The 23,244-nt window shown below is 40.4% G+C and overlaps 1 protein-coding gene across 3 annotated transcripts in view; it reads left to right on the forward strand.

Moving 5' to 3' along the window:
• LOC133446048 (dehydrogenase/reductase SDR family member on chromosome X-like) overlaps window positions 1-23,244 on the forward strand; it is a 67,539-nt gene that overhangs the window by 1,931 nt on the left and 42,364 nt on the right. For 2 of the 3 annotated variants that reach the window (XM_061723769.1, XM_061723770.1), the window contains exons 1-2: window positions 17,912-18,041; window positions 18,784-18,891. In XM_061723769.1, coding sequence (XP_061579753.1) covers window positions 17,936-18,041; window positions 18,784-18,891 — 214 coding nt within the window. In that variant the 5' untranslated portion in view covers window positions 17,912-17,935. Of the gene's footprint in view, window positions 1-17,911; window positions 18,042-18,783; window positions 18,892-23,244 lie in introns of those variants that run through there. The other variant, XM_061723771.1, reaches the window with a different exon arrangement.

Here is a 23,244-nt window from a genome sequence, read left to right on the forward strand (position 1 = left end):
GAGAATGCGAAGGACACATCAAGGACATTTTCTCATCATTTAAGGAGGCGTGTGATCAGGAGGATGCATACCAAAAATCCAGCTTATCTGTATCTCTTGCTGAATTCAAACCCCTCGTCTTTTGATAATCTTTCTATGAATCTTTAAAAAAAAAAGATTCATATTAGACAATTTCATGTACCAAACAGGAGAGGGAATGGCACGCAGTGAGTACTGTGTGATAATCGCTGTCTGCAGCTCGCACTGTACTTAACCCATTTGGAACATTTTCTTTGTTAATGAAACACCATAAACACCTCGGAAGATTTTAACAGCCGAGCATCTCTCCTAACTCTTAAAAAGTTGAAAGCAGAACAATTTGGAGGGAGGGCTGATGTAATCTAATTTTTAAAACTCCCAAAAGAAATCTAAAAATTGGATGCAGCCACGATGAAGAAACCCTGCAGTCTTACTAACATTTTTATGTGGACTCCCCTGCAGAGAAAAGGAAAGCCTGGCTGGACGGCAGATGCCCTCTTTGACCGGGAACACAACAGTTTTTGCCACACAGAAATAGATATGCAACCAGCCTGAGTCACCCCTCAACACACACACACACACACACACACACTTCCTGCACAGGCTGCAAATGACCACTGTGACTATCCGCATCATTATGACACGACAAGAGAGTGGGAGCAGGAAGGTGTACAACAACTCCTCCAGCTGTTGCTGTCTAATCCGCTCTCCTGGATTGTTGTCCGTGTATGCTGAGATGCATAAAAAAAAGGAAGGAAGCTGTGTCTGAATGACAGAGTTTGTCCGTTCAGTTGGTTAAAGAAGAAAGGCAGTGTGTGAGAGATGGCTTGGGAGGGGCGTTGGGGGGGTGTTAAACACTGAAATGCTTCAGAATTACTGATAAAAGTGGAGCAGGGAGGGTTCAGCAGGGATAAGCATGGGAGGCAGGTGTGTGTACACACAGCATGAGCATAACATTCTTTCAAGTTTATTGAAAATATTTTTCCTCATTAAATACATATGCAAACTGTCACGCTGCAGTGAACTGAGTGTGAAAAGGGATTGGTTACCTTTATGTTGTTTGAAATTGATTTCTTGCTGAAATTGATCAACTTTTTCTCATATTTCCTTTGCTGATGTCATCTCTGTGCAGGGGTCCTGGACCTTGAACAGCATAGTTGTGTTGTGTCATGTAAAAGTATTCCTCTTTCGGGATGTTTTTTTTCTCATTTTGCTTCATTGCAACCTGGTTTTAAAATTCTGATGTTTTGCGACTCAAACTGATAGACTTTCCCAGAAATTATTCACAAGTGATGAAATGAAATCTTCGTGTATAGGGTCAAATAACTCCACTTTGGTCTGCTCTGTCTTTAGGGCATTGTTTCAAAAGTCTTGCTGTCTTTATGTGTCTTGCAGTTTAGCAAATCTCAGTCTGAGATGTAGCATGTGGGACTTCTTTTCTTTTTTTTTCTGACCTTGGGCTAGATTTGCTGGGACATCTTCACCTGGGAAGACTGGCAACTGTCTTGAGTTCTTTCCACTTGTGAATAATCTTTCTCATGGTAGAATGTTGAACTTTTAACTGTTCAGTTAAAAGTTCCTATATTGGAAATGGTTTTCTCATCCTATCCAGAGTGATGTGCAGCATCAGTTCCTTCTCTAGTTTCTATCCCTCCTGGCGTCGTGTTAACACACACTTGCAGCTCCAGACCAGCAAAATATGTCGGCTTATATAGGTCCACACACCTGCTGATGATTAGCGACACCTAGCTGCAAATTTCTGCTTTTGTTTTTGAGATATAAAAAAAAAGCAAAAAAAAAGTACAGTGAAAATTTTTATGTTTTATTTTTAAGGTCGCATTCATCTACAAAGACCCCCCCCCCCCCTCATACTGCTTTTAGACACATCACCATTTTATTTATAATGTGACCATTAACACGCATCGTTTGTGTTTCATGGATAACTTTGGAACCTCTAGACTCTTCCTCATCAGGAAGTTGGCAGGCTGCTCCTGTCACCCCTCTCTTCATTCATGATCCTACATCCAAACTGCTCGCAGAGCTGCGGGACCGGCTGACAGGCTGTTTGTCCATATGGAACTGCACATATCAAAATATGTCCAGCTCTCTCACCCGCCTCCGAATTAAGAGCGGCTGAGACAGGACCCACCCGGAGCTTTCCTCCAATGATAGCCCAGAGTTTAGTGGAGCTCCTGTGGTCTGGCAGCTCTTCACCAAGGGAGCTGCGCGACTTGCTGACAGCTGTTGTCCTATATAAAACTCTCTTACCCGCTGCTACTTAAGTGAAGATTATCACTAATGTCATGAATATTTTTTGGAAAAGATTTTACCTTATTATTAATCACTGACTATTTGCGTATAGATGCCTCTTCCATTGAGTGTTTATCTACTGAGCATAATAATGAACACATTGTCAAGTGCTTTGTACAACTTATACGAGCCTTAAAAATGTGCAATATACACATCGACCATTTAGGAACTATCCCAACAGAGCTGGGTAAAAGTTCTGGAGCGTAGATGATTGTTCTGTTACAAAACACAAGGAAGACCTTGAATATCTTACAGAGCACCATTAAATCCATTATTAGATAGTAGTAATTAGATAAAGAATATAGCACCACAACAAACCTTCCAAGAAAGATCCGACCACCAAAACCCACAAACCAGACAAAAATGCCCTTCATCTCAGAGGTTCACAAGATATCTGTCCTTAAGTCCAGAGGGTGTATTTTTCTCAAAACTGGGTTCAGAGAATAGTGGCCTTTAAAACAAATAAACAAACAAACATTAGTGGAGACTCCCCCAAACACACGGTACAAAATGTTCAGTTAACACAGAATTTAATCTATTGGGACAAGGAAACTATCAAAAGTGGGGTAAACCCGACACCTCACATCATCCTGAGAACACCCCGCCCATCATGAAGCATGGTGGAGGCAGCATCATGCTGCTGGATAGTTGTCATCAGCAGAACCTGGGAAATGGTGAGAATGAAGGGAATGATGGAGGGTAATAAAAACATTAATATCATTTTGATGAAAACACTCCAGAGGACTTTAACTGAGGACAAGGTTCACCTTTGACAATGACAGTGATCTTACGGAAGTTTTTACACCTGGTAGTCCAGTAGGCTTGATACGATTGGGGTTGCGACATTGAGCTGATCCGAGTTTGTGTTCACACTGCACTTTGAAATTAACCGAACCTTTTGAATAATGTATTCCCTTTTGTGAGTGCTAACCAGCAATTATGCCAACGAACTCTGGTCCATTTAAAGTGGAACAAACAGGGCTGCTGTGAATGCACCCTAAATTTAGTGGTAAAACAACACTGGAGCAGTTTAAGAGAAAACAACCAAATATCTTTTTACGGCTTCGTCAATTCTTAAATCTGATTCAGGATCTTTCCTATAAATTTATTTGCACCACCTGAACTTACTCAGCTTGAAGGAATGGAGCAGTTTTGTCTTGAGGAAGGGGGAGAAACTTAATTAACCGATGTGTCACACTTATAAAGACAAATCCCAAGAGAGTTGCAGCTCAAACTGCGGCAAAAAGGGGGTTCTACAAAGAATTGCGTTTCATATTATGAACACTTACTCTTTTTTCTCATTTTTATACGATTATAAATATTTTGCACCTTTAAAGGCATGTTTCATTCATCAAATGATTCCCCCTAAAAAGAAAAAGTAAATGTCAAAGTGGGTGAATACTTTTAAAAGGCAGTGCACATACAGGCACGAAGAACAGAGAGATTTTTTCTGAATGCTTGAATGTTAATACACCTTGATAGTTCTAGTGAGTTGAGACTGAAGTCATAAAATATGTAGCGATAAAAGTGAATTATTGAAGCTTTAAGCAGTTAAAGGGATTTGTTAGTCTGTTCCTGTCTTAAAACGAGTATAAAGTGTTTATGAAAACAGACCGTATCAGTGCTTATGTGTTCCGATAAGATATTCATACTCACAAATAACAGACAAGCCCCGGTAACGTCCAAGAAGCTGCTAGTGATTAAACTGGTTGTGGAAGTCAGGACTTCCCTCACTTGTGCGACACTGTCCAAAGTTTACTCTATTACTCAGGAAGTAACTCTTTTTCTCTTCTATCATTACTTTCTTGAGTATCTTAGTCAACATGATATCCATTGAGCTCATTTAATCGTGACTGATGTGTGACATAGTGCCGTAAAGCAGTCGCGGCAAAACAAACTAGACAGGAATTCAGCGTTACTCTGGTTGGTTTTTGTTGATAGCAAGGATGAGACACTTTTCTGGCTTGAAAAACACCTCAATGAGAGCAATCTAATATTCCTTTGATTGAAATTTAAAGTGAAATTTCAACATGAACAAAATCCTTTTGTGTTTAAACATCCTTGAAACTCGGTCCCGGGAGGTTTACAGACATTTTAAGAGTTTATATGTGGTAATAAGGTTTGGTTAATGATTAGATTATTGATAGTTTTAGACTAAGGGCCAGGTTAGGCATTAATTTGTGGTTGATTAGGTGAGGTTAATGGTCTAAATAATCAATTCTGTTAATGGAGTCTCCATGAAGATATTGAGTTTGGGACAAACGTGTATATGTGTATATAAAAGGGCCCACGAGTGACTCTCATTCTCATTTTTATGCTCGATCAGTTTTCAATTGCTACTTTAAGGTTTGTGTTTTTGCTTATGGTTCTTTGTAAGGGGCAGTGATTTCCAGATTATCTATCCTATCTAATTTCATTAGAGATTAAAAAGTAGGAATATCTGCTTAAAAATAAACAGCTCACTCCTCTAAAGGTTGTGTCTAGAATCAAGACTTGATCCCAAGTGGATATTGATATTGAAAAATGTCTTCACCTGTAAGTGCGGACAAGCCTTTAAAGTCCTCTTCAAAATAAAGTCAAAAATACTTAAGATTTCAAAAGACTCAGCAAAAACCCATGATGGCTCATGGATCAATTTTGCCTAACAAATATTTACAAAACAAAAAAAAGTGAAGAGACCAAGACTCTTATTCTGAAAGGACGTTAACTTTGCTGTGCTATTTATTTTTCCCAGCGACTGGAGGATGGAGGAGCTTGATTAATCCATTCACTATCAGTCAACTTTGAGGATCTGCTGTTGCACATCAACCACTTTTCTCCTTCTTCTCCCACACTTAACTTTGCTGTGACAGCAAACAATTTTCCCAGAGATGTTTTTGAAGACAATACAAAGACCACACATGCCTGCCCTTCAAAAAGCCCACCCTTATTCATATCCGCCCTGAAAGCATCGGAGCCAGGTCAGGATGACCCAGCATCACATATATGGCACGTCTTCATTGGGAGGATCTTAAATATGCTCTCAGGAAGACAGAGATACTGGAACACACACACACACACACACACACACACACACACACACACACACACACACACACACACACACACACACACACACACACACACACACACACACACACACACACACACACACACACACACACACACACACCTCAAAGCCATAAAAATAGATTGTGAGTGACTCAGCCGTTATGTAAAGTCCATCTCTGATAGGGCCGCCTGGGGCTGTTTATGTCAGTTTAGCTTGACGGCACTGGAGCTGAGCTGACACATGTCTGCTGTGTCCATGTTTCGATACACACTCATGCAACCATGCACACGCAAGTTTCCCCAGAATATGCCTGCAAGCCTTGCTCTGTCTTGCGCTTCCTTCTTTTCTGAGTCTTCCTTCCCCAGTGTCTGCCCTCCTCCCCTGTGGACAAAGCTGTGATACAGTCAGCGCAATGATCTCCCTGCAGCCCAAACAGCACACATTATTAGCATTCGGGAAGAATGGGACAGAAGCACCATGTTAGACATGAATCACATCTGCCATCACATTGTCCAGGTGGAAAGGTCAATCTTGATCTCTCCGCCTGGGTGGAACTTGATATCTTTGCATAGTGTTATCTTCATTAAAGTAGTCATTTGATGACTTTTTACAATTTTTTCTTTAAAAGTTGACACAGTTTCCTGAGGTCTTAATGAAAAGTCTCAGTCTGTGACATGCTTTGGTCAAAATACCACAGAGATACAGTTCAGAAGCTCCCATTTTAAGTGGGTCTTTACTGCGTTGCTCAGGGGATGAGGTCAGCCAATCCACTTGACCCCTTGATTCCACAGGGACCGCCTCTTTTGAAGTCACTCTCATCCAAGATACAGTAAATTTAACACAATGGGAAGCTGGTGCAGATGAAAATGGGAAAGCTGGATTATTACGCCCTGATTTAGATCTGTGATGTCACAGCATCGTGGAAATCCCTGAATGGCTAGCCGCATGACTCATTAAGACCGCGGCAGCCGCATAATGGATAACGGTTTTAACGATAATGAACCATGACCATCAACTTCCATATAAATAGGTTTCTCCACTTATCATCCTGTGTATGAATTGAGACGTGTGAGTCCTGAGTCCCACCGGGCGTGGAAGCACCACATCAGCCATTCTCGTCACTGCCAGTGGTTTCAACAGAAGTTCCTCGGTGCAGATTAGAAGTGTCCCAGAAGCTACCATCTGCTCTGCTCCACTAAAGATGCGCACAGTCTTTTTTGGTGCTCAGCCTCAGCTAAGCAGCGTCAATTTAAACACGGCATATTGAGCAGGCAGGAAGTCAGACACAAGAATGGCCCAGGGAACCTGATTGACTTTCACAATGAAACACTAGGTTCCAACTTGTACATCGACATTATGTCAACTCGTGGAGGCCTCAAGTTAACAACTTAGATGGTGTCAGAAGAAATCACTACAGCGTATGACGAGAGGTTGATTCTATAAATAATTTTATTTGACACCAACCATCCTTTTTATACCGATACCAGCAGAAAGGACTACGCATGGAGAGAATCATTTCTTTCTAGATTACTAAATTTCAACTAAGGGCCAATCCCAATACACCCCCTACTTTCTTCCACTAGCCCTACTTTCTTCCACTAGCCCTCCCTCACTACCACTACCCCTAAAAAAGAAGCCACAGATTTTAGGGCACTTGAAATCTTCCCAGGGGCCTGTCCCAATACTCTCCCTACCCCTACTTTCAGCACCACCCCTAAAATCAGGAAGCTGAGAGCCAAAAGCTGTTTTAATTTCAGCTGTAGCGCTGTTAATATGCCACTTTATTAAGTTTTAATATTTTTTCAGGCGTAAAAGTAACCGTTAAGATCCCCAACCTGGGCTCAGTTTATCCAAATAACGCCGGTCCGGGGCGCAGCAGCAGCCCACGTACAGACGTGATCACCAGGTCAACCTGCGCCGTCGTCCCGGGGAGAAACCTGCAGCTCTGTGGAGAATTACCGCTGGCTGAAATAAATAATTTAGGAAGATAAATGTTGGTGTAATAGATGAAATCTAACAGTTGTAGCTACGCCTGTTAAGAAATTTGCTCCGAAAATTTCGGGATTTCTGCCTGCCGGCTCGGGAGCTGATTTATGGTTCCGCGTTAAATCGACGCAGAGCCTACAGCGTAAGGTACGGCGTACGGCGCGCGTCGCCGCGTAACCTACGCCGTAGGCTCTCCGTTGGTGTAACGTGGAACCATAAATCAGCCTTTATTCTGGCGAGGTTTGAAAAAGACTGGGCAAACGAGTGATTATATACATTCACTGAGTGAATATTATGAAAGTAACATTTATTTCTCGCTAGAAATGTAATCAAAACGCATTTTTATGCAGAAACTAACTCAAAATATTGATTTTATTCACTAAAAAATAAGAAATGTCCGCCATGTTTTTTATTTGATTCAGTCTGCAAATGACGACAAAAAGCCTTCTGGGAAGTTTTTCTGGCCCTAGTTCAGCTAGTGAGCATCTGAAAACCCTCGATCCGTAGGGCCAGATTCATAGCCACTACACTCGTTTTCTCCACTACCACTAGGTGAAAAGAGGAATTGGGACACCACTACCCTCACGGGAACACGCAAAATTTAGGGGTAGGGCTGAAAAGTAGGGGTAGGGGGAGTATTGGGACAGGGCCTAAAGCCGTATACTCACAAGTTTAGCCAGTCCTCTTCTGAAATGCTCTTGGTGGGACCTCAAGACGGACTGTGGAGACTCTGCTTCAGGTGGGACCCAGGGGTAATACCCACGGGGCTAGAAGATCCACCTTTCTAGTCTTATGTGAACCAGAAAGGGAATGTAATTGCAGTTCCTTGATTGACCACTGGGGGCTGGCTCCAAAAGTGAGTCAATTTCCATTGACTCCCATGTTAAGATTCCCAACTTAGCAGAAATAACCATATTTACAGGCTGGTTTTAAAAACAATTTTGGTCTATTCTCTAGTCTTTTGATTGATGGCTGACATGGCCATTGTCTAGCTATCACCACTCTAGCTACTTAGCTCTTATTATTTTGAAGGGAAAACATTTTTTTGTGGTGTTAATTATACCCCTGGAGAGGTCTTTGGTCAAAACTTAGCAAAACATCAGATCAGCCTGTGCTAAACTATTGCAGCATTTCAATTCCCCAGGGTATCGTCACGCTGAGTCCCGGCATTTCCAGCCAAGCCGCTGTCCCGATAGGCTATCCTTTTCAGATGAACTAACTTTGCTCTGACTTCCACTAAAACCCAGCTGTGATGACGGCACTAAAAGGCACTTCAAAGCCACGCCATTTCAGATGCGGCCACCAAAACAACATATGAAATGAGAGGCCCCGTTATGGACCTCCGCTGGGAGCTTTACAGCTCCTCCACCGAGGCTCGACTGCCATCATTTACTGCCAGCATGCCGAGGGTCCTGCTCAATCGGACTCCGGCCTTTCCTCTGTTTAACTCCAGCTCATTTCAAATGTCATTCCAATGCCAACATCAGAAACAGAGATGGATTGACGGATTTAATCAGAATGAATGTAAAGTAATGTTAGTTAGCTTAAGAGATGACCAGAAACAGTGCTGCTGGCCATCAATGCCATACACAATCACTCCAAATCAAAGAAATAAATAAAAGAAAGTGTTTCATATGCCTTCTATTTTGAAATCTGACATTATTTTCTTTAATGCAATCAAACACTTGGCATTGGCAGTTCACATGCCAAGTGTATTGATGCAATTGGGTGTAAGCAGAGCCTACTTTTTTTGGAGGGGGTTTTAACGGCGAGATAGCTGAAGTACCACCTCACAGATTAGTATTCACATAATCCAGGAGTGGCAGGAGGGATGAGAGTGAGACATGAAGGAGTCTCCTGACAGCCCTTTCTCGGTGAAAACAGGTTTTAGACAATGAGACGCGCACACACTGACTCGCAGGCTGTTAAATTGAATGTTTTAAATACTGAGTGTGTACATTTGTCTCACTTTGAGTGAGTTTGTGTATGTGTGTGTTTGAGAATGTGTTGATGAGAGTTAATGACAGTCTTAATTGGTGCGAGCAAATATCCCTCCCTCTGCTCCTCATTCTACATCTGCTAATAGAAAGACATCCACTCCCCGGTGACAGTTTGAGACAAAAAATGACACTGAGATGTGCTTGATGAACATGAATGTGTAGATTTTTTGCCCCCTGCAAATCCTAAATGCATGACATGCATACGATTTGCATGCATCATTATATACAATAGATAAGAGCCTAAGGTAAAAGTAATGTAGTTCCTCTTTTTGTGCCCAACTCTCCTTTTTTCCTATCAACTATGGTCTAGAAATGAAGCACAACTCTGAAGCTGTGTTATTTGGTCCTCAGGTCCTGGATGTAATTCTGAAAGCTGTTGAAAGATTTTGGAAATGTTTGGACTTTTCTAGAAAGACTGTCATGTTGATAGTGTCCAGCCTGAAAACTGGAAGTAAAAAGCAAAGACTGTCCCAAAAAAAAACCAAAACTGAACACCCCTCTGTGACGTCACCCTTAAGTTTTCCGAAGAGACATTTGAAGCCTCTTTTTCATCTTACTGCCTCATGCTGATAAGAACTGATGTTTTTGGACAAACCCTGCTTATCAGGCCTGAGGCCTAACAATGCTTCATACAGTGAGCCATTCAGATTTGCAAGGCACTGTGACATCACAGAACCAGATCAGAAAATAAGTTCTGTTTGTTGTAAATGGTATATAGCGCTTTCCAGCTGTACTCCTAATGCCCCAAAGCGCTTTACACTGTAGACATTCACCCACACACACACGCACACATTCACACACCAGTTGCCGGCGGAGCTGCCACACAACGTCGCTGGCCTGACAACCGGGAGCAACCAGGGGATTCAGTGTCTTGCCCAAGGACACTTTGGTGGACACAGGAGGAACGCTCTACCAACTGAGCCACCTTCCCCTGATGTTTGATGAGAAGTGTATAACAGGCAGCTACGAGGTTTTACGCCTTGCAAAAGGGGTGGGAGGAGGAGTGGAGATGAGTTTCTCATTCCACCCAGTAAAACCAGCTGCTTATGCACAGAGTTATGAAAACATGGTTGAAAAGGGAACTTTGATACCACATGCATGTAGTATATTCATAAAAATATATCACATATGTTATTAATACCTCAGGAAATTGTGACAATTTGTGAAAAATGGCACGATATGTCTCCTCCTAACTTATTTGCTTGATAACTAATGTATTATTTCTTCACCTCTGTTTTATGTGCCTTCTCTGAAGTGACTTCGTGCCTCCTGGAGAGACAGCCACTCACTTTGAAAACCTTAGGCTCTAAAAAAAATCTAGTGCCACATAGTAATTGGTTACAGAATTAGATATGAAAGCTTTCAAGCTCCCTGATAATTAAGTCATTTATCTCTGTTCGTTACCAAGAAGAAACAAATGTTGCAATATTTGAAAACTTAGGAGACAGACGTGCCAATAAAACAGTGCAGAATAATATCTAACAAAAAGTCCCAGACTGCATATGCGTCCAGTGTATTATGTATTATGTATTATATTTCAGACAGAAAACACATCCGAAAATCTCAGGTTTCACTTTTGGTTTGTACAAACTGGCCTTTGGCTTCTCACCCTGTTAAAAAACTATGAGGGCTTCAGCTGAGAAGACACAACGATTACCAAATCCACCCACTGCCTTTTCCCACCCACGTCTCCAAGTGCATATCCAGCCATCCGTGGAGGAGAGATCTCGCTCTGAACTGCTTCTCCTGGGGTTTCCTCTCTATTATTTTCTTTTTCTGTTTTTTTTTTTCAAATCTAAGTACCCATGTTTTTTTGTGTTTTTTTTTTCTTTTGGGGGCGGTGAGAGGAGGTCTTTGTCTTCACAGAGAGCTGAGCACTTGGGTTGGGATGTAACCCATAATACTGTGTGCCAATATGACCTTTTGAGGCACTTTATGTGATACTGGGCTCTACAAAGTAACTGCAAACAAGTAATATACCAGAGTATTTATTAGTTTGGTGGATATACATTTTTCATTTTTGGTATCCAGATGTTAATTTTCTTTTATTTAGAATAAATAATGTAATACACTCTGCTTGACCAAGCAGATAGTGCTCTCACAGTCATGAACATCATCTGGAGTAATGTTTCAGTTGTTAAAAAGAAGGCAGCACGCTGAAGACTTGAGCTGTGGGGCTCCACTTAAAATTCAGTGGTGATCAGATAACAGAAGTCTGCCGAAGATGTAATCTGACCGATCAAATTGGCACAAAAGCCATGAATAAAATCACCTGGACGCTCTAACTACTATTGGTATTCGAGCCAGCCTGGACGATATAGGAATGGTTGATTAAACTTTCAGTTTCGGCAAATGTATAAATATAGAAAAATGAAGATTAATGCAAATATTTGCACAGAGAAACAAATACCCTTTGGTACATTTGTAAGCTGAGCATCTTACAAATAAGTTGATGGTGGTCCAGGTGAACAGCCTTTGTATTTTGGATAAAAAATGTTTTCTGTTAAAAAGTATAAAATAGAGCAAAAGTGTAGTAGAGTAGAGTATGTTCACTACTCAAAAGCATCTTCCCGATCCTGCTTTCGATCTCCTACATCTCGAATACATCATCCGAGTAATATCACAATGAAAGTTGGCTGTGGACAACATTGTATAGTTAATGTTTTTTTCTAACAGGAAAATGTGTTATTTTGTTTTCCCCAGCAATTTGGTGTTTTGGTTTTAAAACAGATTACCAGGCATATTTACACATGTTGGGTTTTTTTCATCCCATTATCCTCATTTGGTTTTAGAATCTGAAAAAAAACAAACAAAAATGAAAAATGCTTTGCCATAAGGACAAACCAATACATGGACTGCATAACTTATCCTCCCTGTACCGCCAACTTTGCAGCTCGGTCCATTTATTCCTTTATGTGTTTATTCACAAAAATATTGCTTCAGGCTGAGAATTGATTGGAAACATGTCTATATTTGTATAAATGATGCCTCAGTTTTCATCCTAAAATTCCTTCACCTAGGTTTTTTGAACTTAAGCGAGGCACAGTCAAAAATAAGTACAGACAAACTGTGTGCTTTAGTTTGAAGCGGATTTGTCTTTCTGACATATGCATGCACATGCACTGTATCATTATGTGCAAAACACTGTTTAGTTTGCAGCTTTGTCTGTCAAAGTCTGAGCTTTGAGTCCAACCTTCACATCCGCCTCTCAGATGGAGGAGGCTTGTGGGGGGGAGAAAGAAAAAAAAATAAGAGGAAAGAAGCTATACAAGCTGCAGCTCAGCCTGCCAGAAGAGACAGCATTGATTCACACAAGCTGTTACACTCCAGAGACCAAATTGCCCGTGACACACACAAAGAATTCCCTCCTCTTCACATTATGACACTTCACCTACCATCTCCCCTGGGTGGCACTTGATAATTAAAAAAAAGGGGGAAAAAAGTGGTGAAATGTAAAAAAAAAAAAAAACAGCAAGTCAACAACATTATTTCCCAGAGACATTTTCTGCTAAAAATATCCAGCATCATCAAGTTTCTATTCTTAGCAGAATCTTATGTGAAACATAAAATGACAAAGGATTACATTTTTACTGGCAGCACCCGTATGCTTCCAGAGAAATCCCACCGATTGTTGCCAGCCTGGATATGATATAAGTTGTGCTTTGCGGTCAGCTACTGGTTGTCAACAAAGATTGGGTGACTGTTGGTTGGAGCTATTTTGATCCCGTTCAAATGCGGTTTACATCACACACCCTGCTGCCAGATACTGTTCCCAGCACGTCTCCTGTGTGTCTTCATTTCCATGTGTGCTTTTGTGGCTGTGCAGTTACGTGTGTCCCTGATGTCCCATCATCCCAAATAATCATCCCACAGTCATGCGTGAGATGCGATTTCCTTTAAACAATAGCCGGCCAGTTCGCTTTGCTGACCCTCAGCCTCTCCGGCTGAAACAGAACAAACATTCAAATGTGTGCACGGAGAGATAGACCCTCGTGGCCTGCACTCACAGCATTGGATGCACATGTAACACACACACACACACACACACACACGCACACACATCCAGCCCCTACAGTTCATCCTGCATCAGGATAGTGGTGATGACACAGTCTCTTTGTGTTGCTACTTATTTAACTGCCTTCTAGAGCGGACTTTAATAACTAGGGCCAACTGCTTGTCAGCGCTGCTATTCTAACCTGACCTTAAATAAACGATTGGGGGCACGACACAACCTAATAATAAAGATTTTCTTGGCAGAAAAATAGCAGCGTTAATGTGGATGCCCCAGGCCTGTCTTTTAAAGTGCTTATTTAAAAGTTCTGCATTAAAACTATGGAGAGTTTGGATGCCAGATTCTTTGAATGTATGATTATTCAGCTATCTCCTTGTTAGCCAAACACAGTCTTTCACTACAGCAACCATTTTTATTGTCATTTAGAGGTAAGGCTGGAACATCATAGTGAAATAATTGGACTCAAATGATCACAGAGACAGCGGAAGCCACTATTACAGCGCTAACCTGAATGACCTGATGTCGTGGTTATGTGATTGATGACATCCCATTTTCTGCATGTGGTATATATGGATAAAAATTGGTTTAGAGACCAGTTGGGTGACCAAGTTGATGTCAGATTGTTCAGGCTGCGACCTCCCATTGCCCGCTGGTCAGATAGTGTGAACACCTCAAAGACCACAAGATCACCAATAACAAATCACTGAGCCGTTTAGAATGGACAGCACAGTAATATGTGGTTGCTGAAAGTAGTGCAGTGTGAAATTGGATGTGAACTCGGGAAAATAAAACAGGTGACAGCGGCAGCGATCTGGTTACGGTCAATAAGAGGCTGGAGGCAAAACATCTGGTTTGCTACAAAATAATATGAATAATGGCTAGGGTTATTTTAAAAGAAAAAAGGAGGTCTGTTTGAAAAGTTCTCAATCCTAATGTGCACTTGATAACAATTTTGATTTTTGTGTCCATTTTTTGGGAGCATGTTTCAGCTCTAAGCAGTTTGGGGGTCAATTAACTCGATCAAACTTTGGTCAAACGTGATGGTCGTGTATTGTTTTTCTTTGCGATTTTATTTTAAATTAAATTATGAGTTAGCTCTCCAGCCACAGATAACTGTGGTTTACAGAATTAAAAGTCAATAAAGATTATTCCTGTGACCATTTATTCATTTCATATAATATGGCATTTCAAAGTTTGAGCGCCTCCACTCAAAAAGTCTTCGTATGAACAGCTAAGTTTGTCCACAATTAATTAGTTTACAAGAGGCGTGATGTTGTAGAACCCACTTTAATATACCGGTACTAAGAAATTATAGTTTATTGCTTTGTGCAATTTTAGAGTGAAACAAAATGAAAGGAGGACTGAGTACCCAAATTCCAAAGATATTGATTTGGTTGTTAAAGCTTTGGCGAGATACATATCTAACAATGAAGTATTTGATGTTTGTAAATTCCCCATCTGTTCCTTCAGCTGCTATCAGGATATTCTTAACTTTTGTAGAAATAGATATTTTGCCCAAATTTTTATTGAGAAAATATATGAAACCATTAAGGACATCGTGTTCTATCGTAACTCTGACTTTGCTCACCTGCTCAAGCGTAATTCTATTTTCATACACAGATGAATGTTACTTTTGAGCAACATGTAATGACATGAACCAAAATATAAATGAAAAGAAAACAAAAAAAAACAACAACAACAAAACACTGAATCAGCTGAAAGAGATAGACGTGCCAAAAAAAGGAACTGTTCTAATTTCTTATCGAAGTATGAAGCTCATTGACCCAAATTGCTTCACACTCAGCACTGCAGTTCCTCGAATCCTCAGGAATACACACGCCAAGTGTGCAAGAAATTGGATAAACTGTTGGAAAGAAAAGCATCAAATATTGGTCCACTGTGCATACATGTTGAGGGAACTGTGGTCAGGTCTTGTTTACCTAATTATTATCACAGCTTCCAGTTAGACCAGATTGATGCGATGGAGTAAAGTGGTCCCATGAGAAAAGGGAAAACAGCCAGACAAGCAGTCAATTTTAAACCCATGTTGCCAGGAACTGCATTGCTCTAGACACTTGCTCTTTCAAGTCTATCTTGGGGAATCATGGATCCGACTGGTGTGTCACATGGCTGTTGCTTCTGAAGTGTCTGACCTCACTGGATGTAGTTAATGAGGTTGTCATAAAGTGCAATGCCTCCCACAGAATCAGATTAAAGCCTATTTGTGGGAGTCCAGCAGCAGGAACAGGGGAGGGAGCGGCTGTCCGACTCTGCGACATTCACATTGTCCTAATTAATATTCGTATTATTATTTACATTTAAACAGAATTTAGCATAACATTACAGACCCAAATGTCACACTTGTCCTGTCTCGCACTAACATTTGCTTTGTTGTCAGCTACTCCTTCATTCTGTCACACACTGCAAAAGACTGGTCTGCCATCTGTTTGGTCAAATTAACAGTGGAGCTAAATTTGGAGTGTGTCCCCGTTATAATCATTACAATAATGCACTGATTCCAGGTCTACCTTAATTGACCTTGTGCTGAAAACAGAGTGACACTAAGTCCAGAATAGAAAATGATTGAGGTTTGTTCAAAAGAATGCTGCATTTTCTCTTGATGACCAAAGACTTAAGTTTCAGATATTCATGAATCCATTCAGTGTGTGTGTGTGTGTGTGTGTGTGTGTGTGTGTGTGTGTGTGTGTGTGTGTGTGTGTGTGTGTGTGTGTGTGTGTGTGTGTGTGTGTGTGTGTGTGTGTGTGTGTGTGTGTGTGTGTGTGTGTGTGTGCATCATAATCATCATCAAGCAGCAGGAACCAGCCATCCTGTATTTATAAACAAAAGTATGCGTCCCGTATTGAGCTGAAAAGGGACGCACTTTGTCCCATATTACTGTGAGAGTCAAAAAATAGTCATAAAATGCCAATGAAAAACGGCAGTAAGCTGTTGAGTTCCTTGGTTTTTTTTTTTCTGTTTTATTAACTGTAGCCTACAGTCGTGGCCTTGAGGCACAAATATGTTTACAAGTTTTTCTACAGACTTTCTGTTTGCACTTTTGTTATTGCACTAAAAATGTGCGCTATTACAGAATAGATGTTCTGCTTTCTTTCTATTGTTTTATATTCATTTATACAATTTAAGTTAAGCAGGATAGGTTTCCGTTTAAGAAAGATACTCATGTTCATTTTGTTATTTTGTATTAAAGTGAATTGCTGGATAATAATTAGTTTTCCATGTGTTCATGGCATTCAAAAATATGCATCTAATTCAATTCAGGTTGGAGTCAAATAGTTAAAAAATCGTTTCACTCACAAAAAAAGGGGCTAAAAAAATTCACCACGCCAGGAAAGGTGAAGGCTGCCGATGAGGTGTCCCTTATTTATTTTACAGGTGGTTGGGAACCCTAATCATAGTCCTCGGGCAAAGTTATAAATAGCTTATAGAATAGAATTTCACGTTAAAATCCCACTTTACTGAAGTACGTGTCCCCACAAAAGTGTAATAAAATGTTCATAGTGAAAAATACGGAAGAGTATTAGGGCCATGGAGTAGAAAAAATATTTGAGAGGGGAAGTTTTTTTTTTATTGTGCACTTCCAGAAAAAAGTCGAAATGTCGAGATTAATGTTGAAATACAATTTCAAGAATAAAGTCAAAATTTCGTGAATAAAGTCGAAATTTAGCCTTTTTTCTCAACATTTCAACTTTAGTCACGAAATTTTGACTTTTTTCTCGAAATTGTACTTTAACATTAATCTCGACATTTCGACTTTTTTCTAAACATTTCGACTTTTTTACTCAACATTTTGACTTTTTTCTCGAAATTGTACTTCAACATTAATCTCGACATTTCGACTTTTTTCTCGACATTTCAACTTTTTTTTTGAAGTGCACAATGAATTATACGGAGCCCCTAAAGGGACAAGGATTGTTTTTTTTTTAAATAATGAATTGAATGAATACGTGCGCGCGTGAAACCTTTACGTGCGCGCGTAAAACCTTTAAGTGAGCACGTAAAGTTGTTTACGTGAGCACGTAAAACGTTAAAGCACTCACTAAAAAGTTTCACGCATTCTCGCAAAACTTATAAGTGAGTGCCTAAAAGTTGTTTCTACGTCAGTGTGTATAAAACGAGTACATTGGAGTATTGCTGGAACAGGAGACCGTACAGTTGCGCCCTGCTCTGTTTATGAATGGAAATGACATTACAGGATTTAGCTGAGCTATATTTTAACCTGGGACTCCATTATAAGGACATTACCACTTTGCTTGCAAGTAAACAACTTTACGTGCTCACTTAAAGGTTTCACGTGCGTGCGTAAAACTCATTATATAAAAAAATAAAATCTGTGTCCCTTTAGAGGCTCCGTAGAATTATTATTTATTATTTATTTATTTATTTTTCTCCTGCCTGGCCCTAATACTCTTCCGTAGAAAAAAGTGAAGGAAACGAGGTTGGACAACTTCATATTGGAACTGTGCCTTGTGCCTTGTGCTGTTGCAGTTCCTCTGCGTGTCTGCCTGCCTGCTCTCTCCGGAGCTTAATCCTGCCAGGATGTGGTCTGCTCTTCGGTTCAGTCTGCTACCTGCGATCAGGCTTTATCTGCTTGGTTTTAAGGTCCTGCTTTCCCAGCTCTTAAACAAACCTTTACGACTACCAGGTCGGTTCACTTCTCTCTCAGTGATTGTAAACATGGCACTCAACGTCGCGTCACCGTAACATCCTATAAAGCCTGAATTATGGTCCGCGTTAAATCGACGCAGAGACTCGCCGTAGGGTACGCCGTAGGGTACGCGGCGACGTGCACCGTACGGTGTGCGTCGCTGAGTACCCGGCGCTGTAGGCTCTGCGTTGGTGTAACGCGGAACCATAAATCAGCCTTAGGTAACGAACAGGAGTCATTTATTTTAAAAGCTGCCACTCGTGTCACCCCGTTCAACAAAAGCTAAGCTAGTCAGTTTAGCTACTTTAACAAAGCCTAGAAACACATTTTCAAAAGTGTTTTCTGGTATTATACAGTTGCCGAATTTGCCAGAATGACTCAAAAGTTCTAACACGGCTCAAATTATGTACTAGAAATTATTTTCATATGTTGCTCAACGATGTGTGTTTAAATCTCTATTTTTTATAATGAAGTTTGGGCTAATGGGCGACTTACACTGTATCAGTGCTGCTGTCATAAATGGCATGATAAATGAAGTTATAATGGTCGCATTCGAATTCTTTTTGTTTCAGTGGATGAGAGATTGGGGGGGAAAAATAGTTCTGCACCTTGACAATTTGAAAAACTTACATTAGGTCTGCGTGACTTGCAGACTATGTACAGGGCTTAACACTATAAGTGAAAATCATGTCAAATGACTTTTATATTTGATATCTCTGTCCTCTCCTGCCTCTACCAGTGATGCCCAGACAAGATGGCAAGGTTTCCATAGTGACAGGAGGAGGCAGGGGGATCGGCTATGAGGTAGTCCGCCACCTGGCAAGACTGGGGGATCATGTTATCATAGGTATGGTATCAAACACTCCATCACTAACATGCAAACAAGACTGATGATTTCCTCAAAGATGGAATTGTATTTGTTTAATTATTATTATTATAATAACATATATGTCTATACTCATTTTTAGTTTAGTTTAGTTTAGTTTCTTTGCACATAAAACAGAACCTGTATAAACGGTAAAAACAATGGTCTAATTAAACATTGTGCAGGAGAGGTGGAAGCCAAAAAGGCTTATGAAAACGCCTCCCCTTTATAAAACAAACATAACAACAATAACAACAGCAGTAACAGCAGCAGTAGTAGCAGCTGACTTCAAAGCAAAAACACAATATAGAAATGCATAATATAAAACAGAAAAAGACAATTTAGCATGAAAAAGAAAAACAATACTGAATTAAAGCTGCAAGCAGCGATGAACGGGCCCTCGCACTCACGGCCACCGCCCCCCATAAGCATATCAGAAACGACACCACCCACTACTTCCTATGTCAAACCATTCAAAAGTTATAGCAGAAAAAAGGGACAACCAATCAGAAGAAGGGGCGGGGCTAATTCAGGCCAATGAAGGCCAAGGACTCCATAAAGAATCTGATGACCCCACCCACGACTCCCTATGTCAAACCATTCCAAAGTTATAGCAGAAAATCGGGACAACCAATCAGAAGAAGGGGCGGGGCTAATTCAGGCCAATGAAGGTCAAGGACTCCATAAAGAATCTGATGACACCACCCAGGACTCTCTATGTCAAACCATTCCAATGTTATAGCAGAAAATCGGGACAACCAATCAGAAGAAGGGGCGGGGCTAATTAAGGCCAACGAAGCTTAAGGACTCATTACAGAGTCCCATGACACCACCCACAACTTCCTATGTCAAACCATTCAAAAGTTATGGCAGATAAAAGTATTCTAGGGGGCGCTGTTGAGCCGTTAGGCCACGCCCATTAATGCAAACCATGAAATATCAAATTTATCGCCAAGTCTGGCTTGCATGCAAAATTTGGTGACTTTTGGAGAACTATAAAATATGGACCAATCACATGAAGGGGGGGCGCGCCTTTTGGCGTCTAGCGTCGCCACGGTAACACTTTTGAAAGAGAAAAGTAATGCGTGTAGTCCCAGGATGGAGACGCACATTTTGATGTATAACAAACCTGGGTGCACATTACTTTTCGGGCCGTATTAATTGCCGAAGGAATGGCATAAATTGCGCCAAAATTACACAAATAATACAAAATGGCCGACTTCCTGTTCGGTTTCGGCCATGGCTCCAAGAGACTTTTCTTTAAGTTGTGCCATGATACAGGTGTGTAGCGATTTTCGTTTATGTACGTCAAACCGTATCGTGGGGCTTGAGGCACAAAGTTTTCCGGGGGGCGCTGTTGAGCCATTTTGTCACGCCCATTAATGTAAACCATAAAATATCAAATTTACCGCCAGGCCTGGCTTGCATGCCAAATTTGGTGCCTTTTGGGGAACTATCAAATATGGACCAATCAGATGAAGGGGGGGTGCGCTTGTTGGCGTCTAGCGTCGCCACAGTAACACTTTTGAAAGAGAAAAGTAATGCGTGTAGTCGCAGGATGGAGACGCACATTTTGATGTATAACACATCTGGGTGCACGTTACGGTTCGGGCCGTATTAATTCTCGAAGGAATGGCATATATTGCTCCAAAATTACGCGATTAATTCAGAATGTTCAAAATGGCCGACTTCCTGTTCGGTTTCGGCCATGGCGCCAAGAGACTTTTCTTTAAGTTGCGACATGATACAGGTGTGTACCGATTTTCGTTCATGTACGTCAAAGCGTATTATGGGGCTTGAGGCACAAAGTTTTTTCGGTCTGAACCAATCAGATGAAGGGTGGGCGCGCTTTTTGGCATCTAGCGTCGCCACGGTAACGCTTTAGAAAGAGAAAAGTAATGCGTGGTGTCGGAGGATGGAGACGCACATTTTGATGTATAACACACTTGGGGGCACGTTACGGTTCGGGCCGTATTAACTGCCGAAGGAAGGGCATAAATTGCGCCAAAATTACACAATTAATTCAAAATGGCCGACTTCCTGTTCGGTTTCGGGCATGACGCCAAGAGACTTTTCTTTAAGTTGTGTACTGATACAGGTGTGTACCGATTTTCGTGCATGTACGTCAAACCGTATCGTGGGGCTCGAGGCACAAAGTTTTCAAGGGGGCGCTGTTGAGCCATTTTGCCACGCCCATCAATGCAAACCATTAAATATCAAATTTTTCGCCAGGCCTGCCTTGCATGCAAAATTTGGTGACTTTTTGGGCACGTTTAGGGGGGCAAAAAGGCCTTCCTTTTGTCAGAACAATAAGAAGAAGAAGAAGAAGAAGAATAATTCCTACAGATACAATAGGGCCTTCGCACTGCAAGTGCTCGGGCCCTAATTATTGAAAGATAGGAAAAATGATGAAGATGTAGGATAATTGCATGAAAAGAAGTACAATTTAACAATCCCAGAAGTGTTTCTGATCTTAACCAAAGAATGATTTTTTTAAAGTGTTTTTTGAACAAAGCCAGTGAAGATATTGATTTTAGTGATGTAGGTAAATTGTTCCATAGGGATGGTCCTCTGTATTTTAAAGTGTGTTGATTGTGTGAAGTCCGGCATAAAGGAAGGTGAAAGGAAGCTGAGTGGCAGGTCAAGAGATGAATATACATACTTATCCAGAAAAAAACAGGTTTGATAGATGTTCACATTGAAGACAGATAAATTAAATTTTCTAAAAAGAAGAATACAAGATTCTGTTTTTTTGGCAAAAGTAACCATTCTCAAAAATGTCTTTTGGGCTAGCAGGATCTTATTGAGAAAAGTAGGACATGTTGCTGCCCATACAGAATTACAATACACAATATATGGATAAATTAAGCTATAATAACAAATTAAAATACAAGATTGATTCACCAGTGATCGTATTCTACTCAAAATACCGAATTACCTCATAGTTTAATAATATTTTCAACAATATAATGCTTTATTGTACAGTAATGCACCAATAAATATTGTGAAAAGAAAAGCCAAATTACATTAAATCAAGTAAACAACGACCAAATATTTTTGAAAGGTAAGTGTTCAAGTCCATTTAGAAAAAAGTTTGATAAGACAAGGATAACTACCCTCATACTTGGAGTTGCTTGTCAGACTGCAGGCTAACCCAATTTCCTGACTAACAAAGCTTCCAGAAAATGCATTTCTCTCTCTCTGTCCTTCCTTGATTTTCATCATTGTGAACTGCCTTTTCTCTCCTTTTCAATGCATGAACACTATCAAGTCTGAAACTGGGGATTGATGATGTATTTATCTAGGAGAAAGTACTCAGCTACCCAGTTAGGTGGATATATCAGAGTTGATAACACATTACACTCTGAATACCAGAAGAATGGGGGGTTTACATTTGAGGTTTATGTTGTTTTGACTTCACTTTCCACTGAAATATTAATGTAAATATATTAGTTGTCTGAAGGTCACAGCCACCTGCTCACAGCAGCAAGCCTCACAAATCAATCGGTCACAGCACTTATAGTGTATGCTCATATTGAGTCTATAACATCCCACATAATGGTCAGAATTCCCTTAGTTACTTAGAAAAACATTATTATTATTAATATTAATAATAAATGGGTTATGCCGCAATAACATAAGAGTACATAACTTTAAGAATCAATGAAAAATAAAGGAACATTTTACAGATCAACATAGTACACCTCCAACAACAAATACCAAAGGCATTATGGACATTGAATTAAAAACTCTTTGAAATATGTTTGAGATTATGTCCAATGCCTTAAAAAAATTAACAATATGTGCACAGGCAAACATCAAAGCATAGAGGAACACATCTCCTCCTCTGTGTGTCTACTGAAAACACAGTAATGAACATAAGACAGTCAACTTAAAATTAATCTTCACACCCCACTGATCCAGCTTAAGGTTTGGAATAATATTGAAACAGTTTACTTTTATCATAAAAAAATGTATGTGGCGTCTCTCTGTGAGAATAAAGTGGAGTTTTTAGCTTTTCTGGGATTTGAGCACTCTTATCAAACTGGGGTTTGAATGCAAATATACCAATGAATAAAATAGGGTCGAAAATTTTTGATTCAATGCTTAAGCATTATTAAATGTTCAAATATAAATTTCTTATACGTTTGCTTTTTTTCCCATTTATAATTCATGCCAAAACTTCAACATATTACTTGGCACAAACAGGCTTTGTCTTTAATGTATTTATTCTTAAGAGGTCACCACAGCAGATTGTCAGATTCCCCATATTGGTTTGGTATAGATTCCCCTCAGGCAAAGGGAAATTGCTCATTGCTTTTCCTTTCAACTGGA

Source organism: Cololabis saira, chromosome 6 (genome assembly GCF_033807715.1).
Source record: "Cololabis saira isolate AMF1-May2022 chromosome 6, fColSai1.1, whole genome shotgun sequence".
In the NCBI taxonomy this organism is placed as follows: domain Eukaryota; kingdom Metazoa; phylum Chordata; class Actinopteri; order Beloniformes; family Belonidae; genus Cololabis; species Cololabis saira.